Source organism: Mastacembelus armatus, chromosome 19 (assembly GCF_900324485.2).
Source record: "Mastacembelus armatus chromosome 19, fMasArm1.2, whole genome shotgun sequence".
Taxonomy (NCBI): Eukaryota; Metazoa; Chordata; class Actinopteri; order Synbranchiformes; family Mastacembelidae; genus Mastacembelus; species Mastacembelus armatus.
In genome coordinates this window covers 10,038,209-10,059,637 of record NC_046651.1, presented here as the reverse complement: position 1 = coordinate 10,059,637, position 21,429 = coordinate 10,038,209, and the positions used below count along the sequence as shown (strand labels likewise).

At 43.2% G+C, this 21,429-nt stretch overlaps 1 protein-coding gene across 1 annotated transcript; it reads left to right on the top strand.

Moving 5' to 3' along the window:
• Positions 1-9,984: 9,984 nt before the first annotated feature.
• nog2 (noggin 2) lies at positions 9,985-11,894 on the top strand. The gene has a single exon (XM_026316335.2). It carries the CDS (start codon positions 11,259-11,261, stop codon positions 11,892-11,894), a length of 636 nt encoding a protein of 211 aa, XP_026172120.1. The 5' UTR covers positions 9,985-11,258.
• The last annotated feature ends 9,535 nt before the right edge of the window (positions 11,895-21,429 follow it).

Genomic DNA, 21,429 nt, shown 5'->3' with positions numbered 1-21,429 from the left:
CGCTGGTAATAAGGGGTCAAATAAATCCCCCTGGATGCAGTGAGGAGGGGGGGTTAGGTTTGCACACACACACACGCACACACGCACGCACGCATGCACTCACTTTGTGTATCTTCACCTGAGCTATCTCCATTCACATACACTACATTTATGTGACACAAGTGTCAAATTGTGCAATTCCCTCAAATCCTGCTCGGTTACAGTATGTTCCTATTAGCTTGGCTGGAGCAGGAGCTTCTCCATAAATGTCCAACAAATTTGGAACTTCCTTGCCTCTCCACCGACCCCTGTCTTTGTTGTTGCTCTCCTCTATGTTTATTTTTACCAGTCTCTGAGGTGCCAAAAAATTGAATGATGACGGCAGGCACTGTGTGCAAGAGCTGAGGAGTGAGATGTTAAAAAAACCACATGAATTCTGATCTGAACGTTCTGACAGCGGTCGCATAGTCAGAGATCGGATATGAATTGGATCCAGGGCCACATATGCAGGTGGCCCAGATCTGATATGATAAATCTAATTTGGTTTGTTTACGTTTCCAAGAAAAAAAAATCTAATTTCAGTGACTTGGGGGGGCAAAAAATCAGATTTGGGCCACCTCAGTGTTTAATGTGAACATTAACCACAGATAGATCTATCGGGAAAAGTATCTTAGGCTAGAAATACTGCGGTAGGTGGCATTGGTTCATTTCATATACTTTTCCATTTTTAAATAAACACTAAAATAAATAAAATACTCTTCAAATTGAAACAGAAGTACTTCAACTTCCCCCAGGGTTTCTGTTTCAATTGCCACTTCAGCTTTAAGTGCTTCAACCGTACCTATGACTGCTGACTGAATAAAACCACTTCTCCTGAAATGTCATCTTGGTTCATTATTTGAATCTAAAACATTAGTAGCTTCATGTAATTTCTGTGCAGTGTCTGATGTAAAAGAAACTCTCATCTCACCACAGCAGGGGAGGTCGGGGTTCGCATGCAGCACAAGTAACACAGGATCACAGTGTTGATCATCTGGATTCACGATATGTTGAGACATTCCAGACTCTCCGACTGCACACACACTTAAAGACACACTGCAAACACAAAAAAAGAGACGTGAAATTGTAGAGACATGCTTTCTGACACACACACACACACATGCACACTTTGAGCACTGATAGCAACACACGCTTAAACTCAACTTTTAAACACAGAAAACAGTGTAGTACAGAGTGCAGATCCATATAACTCATACCGACCAGATCAACTGATCCTCCTCCATTCTTCTTCTGTGGGGTTTTATCACACATGTCCATCTTGGCTTCATCTTCAAGACCCTGATCCTTGCTATGCTCTGATGAATTAATGCCAGACTCACTTGTCAATACTGTTATGTCTCTGTGTACTTGTATTTCTGTCTTTGTGAGGTCACAAAGGGACACACTGGGAAGGTGAGGACATTTCCTAAATGAGAGTCAAGACTTTAGAGTTAGGGACAGGGGTTAGAGATATGGATAGGGGTTAGGCTTAGGGACAGGGGTTAGGGCTACAGACAGGTGTTGAGGTTAGGGATACAGACAGGGGTTAGGGATAGGGGTTAGGGAATGTCCTCAAATACAGACGAAGACATATATATGCATGTTTGTATACACACCCCTGCATGAAGATGTAAGAGCTGGATAGCTGGATCATCGGACCAAATAATAGACAAGCAGACTAATAAATAGTGCCTGGAATTGACTGGTTCTCTGGTTTCTGCCTTTCTTACACACACACACACACACACATACACATCGACTCTACCTCTGGGTTTAGCCCATTGCACCAGCATCAACTTTACATAAAAAATATCAGTACATTAAATGTCAGTAAATTCAATGTGACTAATGAATGCATACATAGAGAAGACTTCAGCACACATTTTGTGCACAAAGCGAGCAGCAAGGGGCCTGATAGCACCTGTGTGTGAGCAGTGTGGTGCAGTGTGGGGGTGTCTGGTGGAGCCAGAGCCAGTCAGAGTGACCAGGCCAGAGCAGAGGAGAGGAGAGAAGAGCGGGAAGGTCAACACCACCGCATGCCACAGACAGACTGACGATACTTCTACTGGGCTCCACGCCGGGGACCTGGCTGTAATTACATCACACACACACACACACACACATTCATGCATACACACACACTTTTACCAGTTGGACTGAGAAAGATGGATGGCTCCTGAATTGTCTTACTCTTCCTGTTTGTCTCACTACAGTTTCCTACCCACCATGATATTTTCTATCACACACCCGAACCACATTTTCAGGCGGTTTGAAAGAGGTAATCTAAAACGGATACCAAGGACACATCAACTGCACTTCAGAAAAATACAATAATAAGAGAATTCTTTACAAAATAACTAAATATGTTTACTGTGGCAGGAGAGTGCACCCAACAAGAACTTTAATAGAGCAATTCTGCAAAACCTCAAATTCCGTTCACTGAACATGTTTTTATTATGTCCTAAACAATTTTTTTTATTCTAGCCTGTGCATGGCTGCTATTGTAGTTATAATAGTAGGAAAAGATAGCTATTGGATATAATGATGTTCTGGTTAAGTTTAGGCAACTCAAACACTTGGTTACAGTTGGATGAATGACCTTAATAAAAAGACAAATGTTATTTGTAGGATTGCGACAGGCTATGAACTCAGGTCTCTGGTCTTGCATGAAATGCAAGTGTGCAGTCTGGCCTCCACACCACAGCCACAAGAGCATTAATCACAATCGACGTTCCAGTTCATCCCGAACGTGTTGCGTGCAGCTGAGGTCAAGTCTCTGTAAAGAAACTGTGTGCTCACATACTCTCAGCCATAAAGTGTAAATCAATAGTCGGATTCAGCGTGCTCTTAGACAAACATGGATTTTCCCGTTTTCTTTGTGAATGCACACTTGTAGTCTGAGTTCCCAACTGGCCAAATTCAAGGTTAAATAAGGTCAACAAGGTTATTGGCACAAACCACAATTGTGATCCTGTTTGGCTCTCAGACTGACACCAGCACAGATCTTTGGTATCAATAGCTCCTTGTTGATCTACTTGGCCAGGCAGTTTGCCGTCTCTCTCTTCCTCTCTCGCTCTCTCTATGGGCCCTCTGACTTGTGAAAGTTATTGGATTGTAAATGCATTTAACAGCCTCTGTCTGCTGCTCCGTGAATCAAGGGTGATATCTGTTGTCTGCTTCCTGCCTCATAGTTATCTGCGCCAGTAGCTTGAGGTTTCCAATTCAGTGAAGGAAACCGCCTGGTTACCTGTGGGAATTGATTAATAATCCAATCAATCTAACTGAGTCCAAGATTGCAACACACGCAACAGACACTTTCAATACAGGAGAATTTTGTAGATAAATTTGGTATAATAATCTAGGCTTCATTATGGAGTACTGTTGATTTGGCTTTGAAGGAACCTGTCAGTCATTTTAATTGTACTGTCTGTAGCTGTTCCCTCACTAACATTTATTTCACCAGGCAGTCAATTAAGAAGCGATTGTTATTTACAGTGATATGTGGGTGGGAATGGGTGTTCCCTGTTCCCGCTGAGTTCCCAGTTAAAAAACCACCTTAATCCTTGATTGAGACATAAGTAGTTTGAACTTGACATCTAAAGGAGCTTGAGGTCTTTATTGTTCTGCTGTTCTTTAACCACAGCTCCACTTGAATTTATCCTGACTTTGTTACTTCATTACTTTGATTCAGTTTTCATATGTAGGCCTACCCTGACCCCTCAAAACCTAAGTTCCATTTCCTTTTGATGGCAGAGAAAGGCAGACGCTCCTGTTTACTCATGGCTCCAGGGGCTTGTGGCTCCCGATTAGCAAACCAGTGTGAGTCAACATCTGGTACATCCCTTGGACAAACTATCTCTCTGAGCACACTCTCAATCTGTGTCAGACCCCTGTCCCTTTCTGTCCAGTTCCCAAGCAGGCAGGCACCCCCCGGGCGACAGTGCACGCTTGCACATCGGCGAGACATTTCCCAAAGCCTTCCCAGCTCTCCTGGCATCTCAGCAGGCCGTCACCTTCTTAGCCTCCTGCGTGTTCCACAAACATACCAGAGGGCCAAAGGGCAGCCGGGGCCAACGCTGCCTGTTTGTCGACATGCTTGATTGGGGTTGGGGGTGGCAGGATTCGCTCAGGTTGCTACACTGATGCGGTCCATCATGTCTGTGCAACCTGCGGTGATTATTTGACTGCATTCCATCCAGGACACAGGAGTTTTTAATGCGGTTTAACAGGCTGCCACGTTTAAACAGGGCTCCCTCAAACTGAATCCTGTCACAGACCAGTGAAGACGCCATCGTAGAATTTCCCCTCCCTTTGTTTGTGTTACGCAGTGCCAGTCTATGAAAGTATCTTGGCTCTAGACTCAACAGAACACACATGCTGAGGATAGTGGTAGGCAAGGGAACATCTGTTGTGGTCAGTGGCTGTGGGCAAACTGTTTCATTTCGACAAGATGGCCTGTGGCAACACAATGGCTTAGTGGTTGGGAGAATTTGTGGTCAGAGTTTACCTAAGTTGGACAGAGCTTCTGAAAGACATGTGGTCACATTTTACTTCAAATCTTCTTAACTTAGCGGAATAAAAAACAGGGTAATGACAATGTCTTGACACAAATGTTTTTCAAAAGTTGATCTTTTCAAATTGAACTGTGGGGTTTAATGCAACTTATTTATTCCTGATAACTTTTTGTTTTGTCTAAAGTCCTTATTCCATTGTAGTTACTTTTCCATTTGTCATCTTTTGTAAACCAAGAGTATAAAAAGTTATTTCATAAAAATAAGCATGCAGAGTGCAATCGATACAGCATGCCAGCTATGATTTCACTGATGAGAAAGTAGATTAAAACGACAGGCTGAATTTTGAGGAGTCACAAATAGTGAAAACACATGGCTTAACTGTCCAAATAAACTGTGATATATAGTATGTTCCGCTATCACAGTTCTAATATCTCAGCCGTGGCGTCCATTCAAACGCCGCTTGACGTCTTTAGTCGGCCACGTCTGTCTAGAGGAATGCAGAGCCCTCATCAGCGAGACTGTCTGAAGAGTTTGTGTTCTAATGTGAAAAATGCAAACCTTTAGGTCTTAACATTGCTGGCATCCTTTTTCTCTCCCCCTTTCTTTCTCTATCTCTCTGTCGTCTTCTCGCCCTCTCTTTTCCTCCCTTGGCTGTTGTGCCACCGTGGCGAAGGCAACAGTGACCCTTTTGTTAACGGTGGGAATTGGGCAGCAGGCCAATGATGTCATCCTGCCATAAGGAAGACCGGGGGGAACGCCCTCCTGGAGTTTGGAATGCACTATTTTTTCCTGTTGTTTTCCGGAAGGCGGTGATCAATTTAATTCCACCCTCATCACTCCCCGTACTGTGGGGGGAGAGAGGGGTGAAGAAGGGAGAGGGGGGAGGAAGACCAAGAGGAGGAGGAGATGCAAAGAATAGACAAGGAACTCTCATGCTCTTCCAAAATGGGTAGCAACAAACAAACCAAAAGGAAAGAAGAGAGGGAGAGCAGAGGATTGTCTTGAGCTGTTGAGATCCTTGTTTTATTTATTTATTTTAACTTTGTAACGATGTGAATAAGGATAATCACCCTGGAATAGGAATGAGGTCTCACCAACCTTCCCAATTAGAAGTTGCCGGGCATCATTACAGAAGAATAGTAGTCATTCATTAAGAAAGAGGGGGAATGACTTACGGAAACTAATGGTCCCTAATGCCAAGTAACCCTGCCGACCCAATACATTGATTCTAATTAGACGTGTTCACACATCTGCACATCAACACATTTTAGATTGACCAAACACGGTGTAACTACAGTGCTGTCAGTCTTTCAATTAGGTACTTTTGTTTTTTATTGAGGTACTTTATGCAAATTTTCCTTCATAATATTTAAAGAATAATCATGGTCCACTACAGCTTAATTCATATTTTTAGCCACGATTGATCTATGAATGATATAGTTGCAGTCGGGTCAATTTTATTACTGATTCTGTGAACTACCTTAACAGCTATATTATATATTTCCCCATATCTCAGTCCTACTGACTGGTGATCCCCTGACTTTCCCCCATAAAGTTCACATTTGTAGATGTGCCTGGGCATAGGGCTGACAGCATGGCCAACAATGACGTCCAATAGATCAAGAAACAGAAACAATCCAACAGTCATGCAGGTTGAACACAACCCATCGCTTGAGCCAGACTATACAAACCATTTTTCTTGTGGGCAAAACCATAATCACTTATTGTTATATGAACCAGGAAGTCTGTAAACTGTCTATAGTAAGTCCAAATTAGTTTGGCTAACCTGAAGGTTAATTTAAAACCAACCTAACTGTCTGACCGCTTGTTTTCTTTGCCCTGTCTTGATTTATTTTTAGTGATGTAACTGCAATCCTAGATCTCAGCAATGAACCTGGTGGGAATAGTTGATAAATTGATACGAACACCCAGATTATAATAAAATACAGCCATCCTTTAACTGGTGGTTCTTCTACTTCAGCAGAATGTTTTAGGAATTGTTAAACCCCTGGTCTTTGCATATGCTTTACTACATAGGACCTTCATAATGGGCAAACTCTAATATTGTACAATTCCAGTAAGAGTGAAAAACTGTAATATTCAAAGAGTGTGTGTGTGTGTGTGTGTGTGTGTGTGTGTGTGTGTGTGTGTTTGTGTGTGTGTACATGCATGTGCCGTGGTGATGTTTTTCTGGCTGTGCTTGAATTCATCAGTCCTTGAGATCAAAGTGTGCCTCGCCATCACATGGCAAAGCCGCTGAACCGTCTACGATGTGATCACCATTAATCACAACTTGTGATCAAGTAACAAGTAACATTTTCTCCATCTCGACAGGAATGCTGTAGTAGAAACAAGGGATGCAGGGCCATGCTCAGATTGACTTCAGAGTGTGCATCAGCATGGCATGGCATTCTTTCAACAGCATGTACAAGAACTGCACTGAGTGCCGCTTTCTTTTCTTCTCCGTGTCATCAGAAGAGGGAAAAATATCACTTTGATGCTGTTTACAGGGTAGTTTGCAAAAAATAACTTTATGATGGATTTTAGGGGAGAGAAAAAAAATTAGAGGGGGCTTCAAAAGTAGCCTTAACGGGAGACAGATTTTTGACATGCTTCCCGAGCCATCTGCTTCGGGTTAAGGCTCGGAGACAGAGTCGAATTTGGGGGAGAGAGAAAGGGGTAGCAAGACTGGAGACGATGGCGAGGCCAGCAGGGAATAGAAGGAATACAATATTGACAGGCAATGATGGAAAGCTATTTATTTGCAAACCATGCTGTTTTGAAATGCTGCGGTATGTGGGTATGCAACACAAGATATCATTCTTGCCAATTGAAAGATATAAGTTGGTCTTGTTCCTACAGTTATTATAACAAAAACATTTAAACGGGCTATCATTCTGGATTTTGCAATAGAAAGAAATATGCTGTGGTCCAATCCTAGGGTTCCTATTAAAAATATTTGCAGAAAAACAACCCTTAAGGTCCTGTTGGGTCATAATTCTGTCAGCCCACCACACATCCAACAGAGAGTGTTCTGTTTGACACACCACAACACAAAACTAAGGCCTATCTGTTAATTTGAAGGGAGGAGGGCCTGGGAGTATCAGAGTTTATCTCTGCCACTCAAGACTACTTCCAAATGCCCACAGTACTTTGCCAAATTCCTTAGCTGTCCTTATCTTTTGACATTAGCTCATAATAAGATATGAAATGCAAAAACATGATTTTGTTGGCTCTGCTCTGCCTGGTGATATTTTTTGCTCCTGGTCTCTGAGACTCTCCTATTTACTTCCCTCTCTCTTCTCCAAGCTGTCCGTCTCCATCCACCCCCTTGTACCATTCTACCAGTCCCCAGTGGGCACTGGCAGCCAGTCTGGCCAGGCCTGCCCCTTGCTGTGCCCCTGCACTGAATAAGCTCCTGCCTGGACCTTGGGTAGAGTTCTTTCTATAGAGCCGTGGGGGTGTTGGTGTGTGTATGTGTTTGTGTATGTCTTATGTGTGTGTGTGTGTGTATAGCATTCACAGCAGAAAGAGAGAAGGGGGTCCTATCTGTGCCTAAGGGCTGCCTCCCAACGCACCCTCACCATGCACAGTATTGAGACCTAAGGGAGCGTGAACAATCACTGCAAAACCAAAGAGCTAAGTCCTCTTGTTATACAAGCCCAATTTTCAGCACCAGCCCCACCTCTCTCCTCCACGGTGCATCCCACCCCCATCCCAGCACCTCAACCCCACTCATCAGAAGTTGACGGGCTTCGTTAAAGCGAGCTGAGCTCCTTTTATGGTGTTATTTAATTAGCCATTCCACAGCAAACTGCCATCCGGCACCACCTCTACCACTGCTCCCCCCCTTCCTCTTCTCCTTGCTAAAATCACCAGCATCTTCATCATCACCTCCTCTGCTTTTACCCCCACTTCTAAACATCATCATCACCACCACCACCTCCTCCCTACTGTGCTCACTGCCCCCCCCCCCCCTCCCTGTCTTTATCGCCAGTAATTAGCCAGGGGATGGGGGTGGACTCATTCCCGGGTTGCTGGCCAGTATTAGTGCTGAGACTAGGGAAGTGTCTCTCCCTGCATGGGGTTTTCTCTCTGTGCACTACCCCAAGACCTGTGGAGGAAGACAATAGAAATGCTCAGTTCTACAGTAGCTAGCTCAGCCTTACTGTCCCCGCTGCCCACTGAGCTCTGTCTGCACTGGCATCCTAATCATTAACCAGATTATGACTTTGTGTCTGGTAAGTCTTTCCATGTGGTAAATGCAGTTAAGCCTGGTTAATAAAGTCTCTTAATCATGTCAGGCCCAAAAATTAGTGCAATTAATAAAAAAATCCTTCCATTCCTCAACAGGAATTTGTTTATTTTTTTGTAATAATATTCTGGGATTCAGGTTAATTACTTTATTTTGGCATGACTGCTTCAGCGCTGGTTTTCAGGTCTTTGATCACAGAGCTGGTGAGCAATTTCACTTGAGCTGCACCATAACTATGAGCGCACATTCCTTCCCCATGCAATCAAACATTAGTAGTCTAGCTTTAGAGTCTGGGGTGCCCCTGTCTGCAGGTCCACATCGCGCTGGATCGACGCCCTCTAGTGACAAAACACAAAAGACAAGCCTAATGATGAAACCTCCAATGACCCAGGTCAGTTTATCCAAACTGCACAGGGTAAAGACCCAGAATCAGGATAAAGTCCAGAGTTATTTTAATGAAATCATGTGTAAAACTATTTTCTATTACCTGATTTTAAATGTTCAAAACATTTTTAATTCAAATTTGATCAGACTGGGAGTCAACATGATATTTAAATGCATGAACCTGATACTGAATGAATTAAACGTTCCTGAAGCATTTAAACTGACATTATAGAAACATATTTCAAGCAGAAGTAAAACGTATAGCTTGGTCTAATGACTGCTTAGCATGGGAAAGGTACCGCTTAGTTATCCATGGCCATTTATAGCCTTAATTACCTGCCTATTTTGTGACCCCTGAGTTCAGCGGGCCAATTCCTGTGCAGACCCAAATCCTGACGAACAAAGGTGGAATGTGATGCCTCTTTTCCGTAGACAAGCTACTAAACGTTTCCCATCAATTTTCATGGGAAAGTTGAGTCCAAGGAAACTCTTAATCACTTCTGCGGAATATTGACAGCGTATTGAACCTATTAGTGCATCCCAGACACCCATGTGTGTGGGATACTCCAAAAACCCTTGTATTACACATAGTCTTCATGTTGCGGAATACAAAGCAATAATACTATTGGATACTTGGATAAATCTGGCGCTTTAGGACCCTGTGGATCCCTGTGATTGTGGCTGATATTTTCCACGTTCAGAGGGGAGGGGGTGGCCCGAAGTTGGGTGGGAGTGGAGCTGTGGTGGGGGGGCTGTCAATCATAGTGAAAGTGGCCGGGGTGGGCAGGCCCCTCTGACACTTTGTACCGTCAGAGGGGGATATTTAACTTGGGACTGAGCACCACTCGCTACAGACACACTCACACACAGTGTGCCTAAGCAAAGAAACGCTCCAGTGCCAAGTCTCTCAGACTCCTGAAGTAGGAGCGACTCACTAGCAGCTTCTGTACCAGGTATCAAAGAAAAAGAGACAGTCCCTCAGGAATTGACCGCTTGCACCGACCGGGCAAAAAGGCTCCAGATTATGGACTGTCTCGTCCTGCAGCGACAGAGGGATCTGGAGCTTTTCTGAAAGAACTCAGCAATGCCTCAGTGAAAGGAACTCTGAACAACCTTTACTGGCTTTCTGCAGTTTGCATTTGAAATGCACTGACATTGCAATTTGCTGTCAAGTCACCTTTCAGCGTTTTTGTGGGAATATTACAGCCTGAGACCTTTTTTGGTAAAAAAAAAAAAAAAAAAAAAATCCACAACAAAACAACTGCTCTGCAATTCGGGACATCCTCTGGAAAGATAAATGGGTGTTATTCCATAAGCTGATACTGCATCCCGCCGCGGCGCAAAGTTCCTCCAAGTTGTTGAACATTTTCAGTAAGGTGCACATATCGACGGCTGGAATAACTCAAGGGACTGACAGCGTTGACTTTTTCCCTCCGTTCGTGGATTGTGCGCCCTGGGACTTTATCAAACCTGAGAACAACGCTGAGAGAAGCCACGTTTATAAAAGCCGTGCGTAAAAATAACATTGGCCAAGGCAGCCATTATTGCCGGGCGCGTGACATTTAAAACTTGGTGAAGTACTCTTTTGTGCGCCCTTCTCTCTCGGGACGCTCCGGATCTATTCTGCCTCTTTAGAAAACACTTCATTCCATGCAGCTCTCGCCTCGGCCGCTGTCATCCAGCGCAGACAGTTCGTCGTGGCTTCGAGTCCCCGGAGTAACCATGACAACCGAAAGAAACCCGAAGTGAATCCAAGGGAGCGGGGTGAGGCCGGAGAGACCGTGAATAGAGTTTTTCCCATTTTGTTTTGTTTAGACTAAACGCTTCTTGCAAAGCAGAGGCAAAGATTCGCGCTGCAGAGTTGCATGAGCGGGCAAGTTGCAAAGCTGAAGGAGCCCTAAAAAGCAAAGCACTCCGCTCCATGTCATTCAAACCCGACGCGGTCTATTAAAAGTATCGCCTTGCTGGTGACTGAACTTCTACTATTTATGAAGCCCCGGGCTAGTCACTGCAGAGAACAGAGTGACCGGAAAAAGAACTGAATATAATTTACGCGAGAAGAGCCGGTGCGTAAAACAAGAGGAATAATGGGCCTCTCACAAACACTACTCGTTTACGTGCTGGTGTGCGTTCACCTTGGAGTATCCCAGCATTTCCTTCGCCTCCGTCCATCGCCCAGTGATCATCTCCCAGTACCCGACCTGAAGGAGGACCCCGACCCGGAGTACGACCCCCGGGAGCAGGACTTGGACGAGAGGACTCTGAGGAAAAAACTCGGCAGTAACTTTGACCCAAACTTCATGTCCATCAGCGCGCCCATGCTGGTGAACCTCTCCACGCCAGACAACCAGGTGAAGCTACAGGGGCCCATGCCTAGCTATATTAAAAAGATAGACATCACAGAGACCCCCTATGGCAAGCGGATAAAAGTGGGCAAGAAAGCCCGTAGGAAATTTCTGCAGTGGCTGTGGACCTATACGCACTGCCCAGTGGTGTACACCTGGAAGGATTTGGGCGTGAGGTTCTGGCCACGATACATCAAAGAGGGAAACTGTTTCTCTGAGCGCTCTTGCTCTTTCCCTGAGGGGATGTCGTGCAAACCCGTCAAGTCAATCAACAAGATTTTCCTCCGGTGGTATTGTCAAGGGTTTCTAAAACAGAAATACTGTACGTGGATACAGGTGCAATACCCAATCATCTCAGAGTGCAAGTGTTCGTGCTGATTTTCTCTAAGGAAGTAGTGGTGGTCGAGGGAGGGGGGGGGGGGGGGGTGGACTGGAAATACGGTTTCTATTGCACTGTTAACTCTCTACAGAGGTGGGCACCATAGCAAATCTATTTTTTTATATAGCATTTTAAGTGAGATACCAACATTGTACATATTTAAGAAAAATGCAGCTATTTTTTCTAATTGAACCAGGACCATATTTTATTCTCCACCCTGAAACGTTGTTTCTGGGAGAACAGGAGCACTTCATAAGGAAGAGCTTTTTTTTTTTTTTTTTTTTTTTTTTTTTTGATATTTTTTATGAGACATTGAAGATGGGATGCATATGCTACACTTCTCCAAGAGGTGATTTTTTTTTTCAACTGAACATTGATGCTGACTGTTATTTCACTGCAATGCTGCCTAGAGTTTTTGTATAATATTAATATCAATAATAATTAAATTGTAAAAAACAAAAAAAGTTGAGGTTAAAAATATATATAAAGGCGTGAACTCAGCTTTTTTTTGGAATACATAGTATTGTAGAAATAAACAAATCTGTACGTTTTATTTATTATTTTAACGATTGTGAGTATAGAACATAAGGAAAGAGAATAGCAGAGTATACCAGAAAAAAAAATATGGGAGATGTCTACTTGAATATTTTTAAAAATGACAAAAAAAATAAAAATAAAAAAGTAAAACATATCAGTGTACATGTTATGGTTACACGTTTTAGCAATAAAGTCTATCTTTTCAACATGTAATAGTGTCAAGCAATGTTGCTTACAACGAGTGTCTATGTCCAGTGGGCGTGTACACTGTAAAGAATATCGTCTGAGCAAGTCTTAAAAATCTTTCCCTGCAAGATACTGATGGTTTATTTCATTAGGTTCCAAAGGCGATTAAGTCACAATGCTGTCTGTGCCGAGATGGTTTTGTTTGCGTTAGAGAACATTGTTAGTATATAGTGAAGCTGAGCCACGTCTTATGGAAATAAGACTATCTCAGACTGATGTGTGTGGGTTTTTGTTTTTTTTTTTGCAGTGGACGAGTGACTGCGCAGTAAGTCCGAGCTTCAGTGACTGTGTGCGGACTGTCTGACGCTCCACGCCGTCACAGTGATTTCTAGAAAGGGCTGATTTACTACGTTGTGTAATGCGCAACACATACCTCAAGCGCCTCCACAGAACTGGCATTCATTTGTCCCAGCCAGAGAAAGAGGGAGAGAGGGAGAGAGAGAGGGAGGGAGGGAGGGAGGGAGAGGAGGCCACGCACATTCATCTCCCCTGTGTACGCACACGCTCGTTTCAGGGCTCCGAGGTGTTAACATAATGGGTAAAATATGATTCAGACATTTCAAACAGTGTCCAATGATGAAATGGCGAATATATACTCGCAAGCCAGGGGCGTCTGGGGTCTGTGCTTTTTACTCTGGAAGCTCCACACAAGTTCCACTGAGGTATTTGTATAGAGGTGGACTGGAGCAGACCGGCGCCTATTCAAGTCTGACCGCCCTGGAGAGAGAGAGAGCGAGAGAGAGAAAACACAAAGCCCATAAAACAATGGTCAACTGTTTTTGACGTTAGCAGACTATTAATTGCTGGGGTATGCTGTCTGCAAGTTAAAGAGATATGGCCAATTAAACGCGCCGGAGACGCGCAGGGAAATGAAGTCGTATGAAATCAAAGCGAAGCCTCATTTTCTGCAAGCGGGGTGTTTTTATAGTGTTTATATTATTCTTTAAATACAATCAGAGCTATGACTAAACGTCTGACAGTTTAAAGCAGCGTGTGTAGTATTTCCACTGAGCGCATCTTGTGTGCGTTAAAGTGATTTGTGTTTTTGCGGACAGAGTTGGATTTGACACTTACCGCCCGGTTATTGTGACAGAACCACTGAGGGGATTTGGTGAGCAGAGGAGAAGAACAGCGGCATGCCAGCGGAGGAGGAGGAGGAGGAGGAAGAGGAGCAGGAGGGGGGCTGCTTTCCTTACTGTCAGCTTCTTTCTTGATGATGTCTCGGGGTTTTTAGAAACTGCGTCTCTGACTCGACGGCGCCACTCAGCCGCCCCCTCTCGACTGCGCAGAATGAGGCACTTTGGGAAACAGTAACCCTTTCAGGCTCTGCCCGGAGAGTATTTTAGAAGCGTGTGAAAGGCAATACGCCGCCCTGGCTCCACTCAGTTAGGTGCGCACCTTTCAGAAACACACTGCAAGCCAGTCGGATCAGAGGTTCTCAAAGTGGGGTCCGGGGACCTTCAGGTGGGCCTTAAGTGGAATCAAGGGGGTCACGAGCAAAATGAGTAGTTAATGTCAGCAATGTACCCATTTAGTGCTAGTAATAAATAAGTAGTACTAATACTACATATGTAGCCCACTACTGGTACTAATTTGGTTGGGCTGTGTAGTTTACTACTAACAATAGTAAAACCTAGTACCCCTATAGGTAAATGTAATAGAGGTATATGTATATTTACTAGTACTAGTACTACTAGTACTAGTTAAGTTTGGTTGTTTAGCTTACTGCTAGTACCACTTAGTACTATTTTAGGTATATATACAAGTATAGGTCTATTTTTTAGTACTAGTAATAAATGAGTAGTATGATATACTATATTCTACTACTATTTGTAATGAGTATTTTAGTAGAAATAACCTAATTATGACTCTGATACACACCATTACATTAGTTATGCATCACTCTACCCATTATCTCTTCACTGACAGTACCAGGTACTGAATAAACTAGAGCTGCCTCAGTGCAGGGTATCCCTGCACACAAATGAATTACATGAACATCATCATGTTTTAAAGGACAAAGATTTAACATGATATAAACTAGGATAAGTATTTGTCAGCACATTATTTGGTTTAGTTGTTGTTGTTTTTTTACTTTGGCTATTTGCTCAAAATCTAGCCCCATTTTCAAATCCCCTGTACAGCCACTATATTAATCCCATCATAGAAATAGAAAACCTTTAAATACAGAGTTAATACAGAAGCATCTAACATGGTTGTAGGTTAAATACGGACCATGTGGGTTTTTTTTCTTACGCTCAGGGAAAAATGCCAATCCTCAAATGAGTAACTGTCAGAGACTCCTGTCTTCACTTTATGCAAAACATCTATGTTGACTATATCACAGCTTCACACCATTCATGAAATCTATATTTTCATTTATCAACAAATCACTAAATTTCATCAAAACATTCCCTTGATGTAAATTTGGCTACAGAGAGACCTTTGATTGACATGTTATGCTGGGAAACATTTTTTTTTAAAGTCTCCCTATCAACGCCATCACAACGCCACATGTCAAGCGCTGACACATCAGAACAGCCTGCGTTTATATACTGTCCATAAAAATATCAAGACAGTGGTGGCCCTAACCTGTCAGACTCTAAGATTCAGTATTATCTGACATTATCTGTCTCCGCATTTGATCAACATAGACCTCTGGGCTACAATGACCCTACAATAATACATGCTGTTTGTCACATGGGGAGGCTTCATGTGCTGCATAGTCACACCCTTATGTAAATAAAAGATAAAGCACAAATTTGCTGCCTGTAAGGAGCATTAAATAAACGTCTGGAGACAATTAGAATTGAGATGAAGGGGCAGAGTGAGGGGGGTGGGTGCCACACTTAGTGGTGAAGATGATGATCCTCTGTCTCCTGATGAGAGTCAATTATTATGATGGATTGTGGTCCAATTGGAAATGACTGGAGTGCGTCAGTGGGTTGATGGCATAGGGTCTGTGGTGACTTTCAGCTGAACAAACACGTGGAAAGACACATCCACACCTGCGTGGGCACATCTACGCTGAAGAATGAGTGTGCAAGTAAGAGTGTATGCTGATCGCATGCATGCACGCAATCAGTCACAGAGACGAGGGTCTGTGGCTGTAAGCAAGGCTCAAACCTCATGCTTGTAAAAGCCAGTGAGTCAGCACTGCTGAGGTTATTGATGATGACAGGGTATTAGACGGAGGAATGGGGGGGGTGGCACAGACACACACACACACACACACACACACACACACACACACATGAATGGAGACACCACCGATGATACCCGGTATTCTGTCAGACCACCAACCCCTGTTTGTGGTTTCTGGAAGTGTGTGTGTGTGTGTGTGGGCATTAAGCATTTCTTCATATTGTATAAGAAGCTGGAGATGTGTGTGTGTGTAGGAGAGAAACTGTGGATGTCTTTGTTCAGTGATACTGAGTTCACATTTTCATTCTTCCTGGTGGTCTTCAGTTGACTGGTCACTCTCTAAACCACCAAAAGACCTGGATTTGTTAATTATTCTCCCGACTCACCAAAGTTATGCCTGAAATGTATATCAGTGTTTTCATGTGTGCGAGTGTTGTTCAAACATGCTTCCACTTCCAGAGATATCCAAGATGGTCCTGATCTCGACCATCCATCGCCACAGGAACTGACAAAGCCGACCAGCACCAGCAGGGACAGAATTCATAACATGCCATTATATCAACATGGTGGCCATCTTTGCCAGCAAACAACAGGTGACTGTAGTCAAATAACAGGTGATTGTAGTCAAACTCCAGTCATCGCCAACAAGCTTATGACAGTTAAGCAGACTGGTAGGAAATGCATGCAGTGCCACAAAGAACCATGACTACGTTCATTCACAGGTCTATGCTGCTTCAGTCTCAGTTTCTGAACACTGGCTGGCAGCTGGTTTTAAGGCATTTGGACATGAAACAGTCTGGCTGGTATCATCAGTACGCTGCAGACCTGAACAGTGTGAGGAACAAGTTGTAACACCAAACAGGACTTTCCTGCTTAAAGTACAGACAATAGGGCAAAAGTAGAACAAGCCATCAAAACATCCAGGCTTCTTCCTTTGAAACCATCTCTTAAAATATTTCTTCTTGTACAAAATAATTTGTTTTTATATGCTGTTGTGGCTGCCTGTTGTAATCCTCTTGAGGTGAAATAATGTTATTCATCCTATTCATCTATGATCATTACTTGATCTCCTTATTCTAATGATTTGAAAAGTAATAATCAGCTAAATTGTGTGTATTTGATGGAGTGTGTGTTTTTGGAGCTGTCCTTAAACACAGCAGTGACCGGCCTGCTGTAAAGGCCCTGCTGCCCTATTGTATATGCTCTTATGCTGCCTGTCAGACGCTTAGTGTCAGAGTCACATTTCTGTAGTCATGCTTTCTGATTACTCAGTTTAACTCTTGTTAGATGTAATAGATATTGTAAGCCTAAAGTAAGACCTAAAAATAGAGCTGTGGGTGGCGTGGCACTTGCAGGGCTGGGAATAGTGCATATTCTGAGCTCTGTTTCCATGGTTACTTGTGCTTTCTACCATTGGCAGTATGGGGCTCAAAATCAGAAAAATAGTCCCTTTACATCAATGGCTGTGTTTTAATCCTTTTAAGAACAGCCTAATATTATTTTTTATCATGTTTTTTTCCCTTTCCAAATCAGGAAACATGCTTTAAAGTTTGTGGACCATGTTTGGTGCATGTCAGTGTCACAGACTGTGAATTGTGAAAGTGTTAGGCCCAGGGCTAAAAATGCAAGGACACAAATATGCCATTAACCACTACTGACTTTACCATCTTTACCTCATAAAACTAAGGTCAGGAGCCTGGCTTGTCTGTCAAATGGGACACAAAATGAATCCTGTTTCAAGCCCGCTGAACCCACCTCACGCAATGAGCACAGCAAGGAACAAAGTCACACCACATACATACGCAACACACACTTTTCCCTCGCTCTATAATACACACACACAGACACGAAATCTCAGGATAGACATTAGCGCTCATCGCTAGCCCACACCAACAATAGGTGTACCCAGAGTGGTCCTGATAATTAGTTCTTGGTTGCCATAACAACACACACAGGTAAATTATCTGAGAGTTGTTTATTTGACTTCTCAACTTTATCATGATTGTTTCTGACTTAATGATATGCACACACTTGAGTTTTCCTCCAATTAATATTTTCCATATCCATCTCCTCTCAGGGCACTGATTGCTGCCATACTACCTACCTACACACACACACACAGAAACACACACATATACCTCCCCCTCACAGCCTGTCCGGCGGCTGTCTCCCAGTACCCCTCTGTGCGCCTAGATGGCATGCTGAGAATGTTTACTTTCACCACAGTGTGTATTTACAGAGCCTAATAGTTTTTTAGGCCGCAATGGCGCCTTGCTCCGTAACATGTGTACAACCCACCTACTCCTTCCAACTCCCTCACACTCACACACACACACACATGCAAGCACACAAATCAACCGCCCCAAACAACAAGTCAAACCTTTGGCATTTGGGATGTGATCTCTAATGCAGCCAGGTGACACGAGGAACCAGCAGCAGCATCAGAATGTGATGTTACCACCTCTGTGACTGGACTGAATGTATCAGATGAAGCTAAAAATAAGGCCAGAGAGGAGAGTATGTGGGCTATGAGAGGCTGACTGAATGCACGAAGGGCTTGCAATAAATGGATACATGATGTCTTGAATGGTTGTGTGCGACATGTGGCAACTAAAGAGATTTGTGAATGTGTGTAGAGAATGTGTGAGCAAGTTTGTGACTGGGAGTGAGGGAGATGGGGAAGTGTACTTGGATTAAAGAGATTATGCAGATGATACAGTCCGGGTGGGATTTCCGACAGCAGATATTTTCCTGGTCGCATTTCTAAAGGATATTGGGAATTGATCAATTAGCCAAATCCTTTATTGAAGGCAAAGCAAAAGAAATGACTATTGAGTTTAAAAATGTTAAAAGAAAAAGATAGTAGATTTTAAGTTAAGTGATCTTAAGTGTTCATTGATTTTAAAGCAGTTGTGCTCATTGTTCATTTCACCGTGTACAAAATAAAAGTCCAAAAGTACACACTCATATAATCACCAGTGCATATTAGTGATACACGTTCTGAGATCAAGCAAAACATTCAGTATTTTTCCAATATTGAGGGCTGCAATTTGTCTGTTTCTGCTGATGACAAGTCAAAAGGCCATAACCAACGTGCTGTCATGTCGGCATACAGTACTTCCAGTATAACTGCAGGTATGTGGAATCACCCTACATGTATATGCTCTCAAGAAATCATCACAAAGTAACTCCTATAACACCTTAAACATGAAAGATTAATATGTAACAGTGCAGGACTATCAAATGAAGGCTTCTTTTTACAGTGATCACTATATATGGGGTGATGGGGTCAGTGTCCTCAATCCCACTGAAAGGACAGAATAGGCATTAAGAGTGGCGTCTAAAACACTCACGCCATTGTTATATTTTCTTTCTCCCATTAGACAAAGAGCGTGAGGGAAGAAAACAGGTGAAAATAACTGGCTGTATTTTCCCCAGTGGGCCACCATGCACGACTTGGGCTGCTGAACCTGATGTCCTGACGCCTGTCTGTCTGTCGTATTCAGCCGAGGTGGTCTATTCAGAGTGAGGGACCAGGGGACATGCAACCCAGGGGGTGTGGACATGCGTGTGTGTGTGTGTGTGTGTGTGTGTGCGCAAATGTTGATGTATGTGTGTTGGTGGTGTGTAAGGGCGAAGGAGGAGGCATTGAGAGCAGCAGAGAATGCTTGGTGACGGGTTACCAAAAACAGAGCACCAGAGGACAATAGGACCCAGGACATTCCTGACATAACCCCAACACACCGGGGAGGAAGTGGAAAGGGGGGGATTTATTGGTGTCAACGGCCCCTCGCCCTAAGAGGAGGAACGGGTGCCTCTTTTGTCCCCTCTGGCGTTGGAGATGAACTGAATCGAGACGCCTTGTACAGAGCGGACGCATACACACATAATTACTCCTTTGAAAGAGGAACCACCAATTAGGGAATGGACATATATGGCTATAGAGGTTGAGACTCAAAGGGGGCAGGTTTCTGTCTGTGTGTGAGAGTGGGAGAGTCTGTGTGTGTGTTGTTGCATGCCTGCCTGCATGCACTTAATAGGATCTGAATGTAAAGGGAGAGCCAAATGGGATGCTTTTCAGCTCAAAGTGCACAAGGGTTGACCCCATGGGAACACTGCTATGAACTTGTTTGAAACAGAGGGCATTTAGTCTCATTTAGGAATGGTTCGTGTTACACTGAAATAGACCACAATGGACAAGACAATGTAATACTCTGGTAATTGGCTGGACGGTTGTCAAGTGAATTTCCCATAGTGTTACCCAAAACTTTGTGTGTGCCATTTAAGAAATGAGTCTGTGTCTTGTTCAGTGAAATGGAAAGAAATTCAATGCTAATATCACATTAATCCCTTGAAGAAAACACCAGAAACCTTATCTAAACAAATTTTTTAAATTTCTGCAGAAAAGGCATTTGTCATGCCATCCATTATTCCTACTTACTTACTGGTCAGGAGAAGGTTCCTTTTGTTTTAGGGAAAGTTGATTTTTGGACTGGATTGTAATTATTGAGCTTATGCAAACCATGCTGAAGGTAAATACCTCTTTAGTGAATACAGAAAGCTGATTGAGTCTAACAAAGAAAACTCCAAAGAATATCCAAAGAAATGCAACTACATGTAGAGGTTTTTTAAGCTCAGTCCACAGGTTTCTAGTGACAGTTTGGAAAAATGTGACTTTCCTTGATCATTTGGTCCAGCACGTCTAGTTTGACCTGCTTAAGCAAACCCTGTAACAGGTGGAGGAATAGGTCAAACTAAACCAACACTGCCATCTAGTGGTCAGGAAATTGTGTTATCAAATGACTTGTAACAGTTTAACGAGCTCCGAGTTTGTATTAAAATCCTGTTTGCATGGCTGTTTTGGAGCCAGTTTAAAAGATTGCTACCTTGCACATAATAGGCCTGGTGAGGAATACATGCTTTAAACTGGAAAACCTCTTTTCTGCATGTAAATGCATGTGTGGAATATGCAGCACTTTTAAGACAATTCTGAATGTGGTCTACTTAAACACGACTTATCTACCATCACAGGCTGTTACATGCAGCTAGATGCAACGTTAAAAATACAATGCTAACATACCGACTTTAAGCAGCTCTAATGTTCACCCTGGACACAATCCTACGCTGGGATAATAGGACAGCATGCTAACTTTGCGTACACAAAACACATAACTGAGACTCAAGAGAATGTAATTGGTTTTGCAGATGATACTGTATAAGAAACTGGAGTATCATCCCAGGTCAGCAGGATGCATCATCTAGGAACCGCACATATCAGTATCAGATTTTGCACCAGTTTGTCCAGTGTATAAGTTCTGCTTTTTTACAACTGAATAAAGACTTTGAGCTGCTTAGTGGTGGCACTAAAAATACATACATGCATAAATGGCATACTCAAGCTGTATCAACATGTAGGAATCCCAGTTGCCTTAGCAGGTTATGTTCACTTGTCGCAAGTGCAACAAATGAAAGCTCACCCACCAATCAGAACTGGCAGTAATTACCCTTTTTGATGTGATGTCGATCAGCTTTGACAGAAAGGGGGAAATACCGAGCCTTTTAAAGTTTTCCTGTAATTGATTGCAGATTTATTTGGTCATTATTTAC

What these genes read in the sequence shown, in the direction of transcription:
- nog2 (XM_026316335.2), top strand. Translation starts at nt 11,259, where the DNA reads ATGGGCCTCTCACAAACACTACTCGTTTACGTGCTGGTGTGCGTTCAC.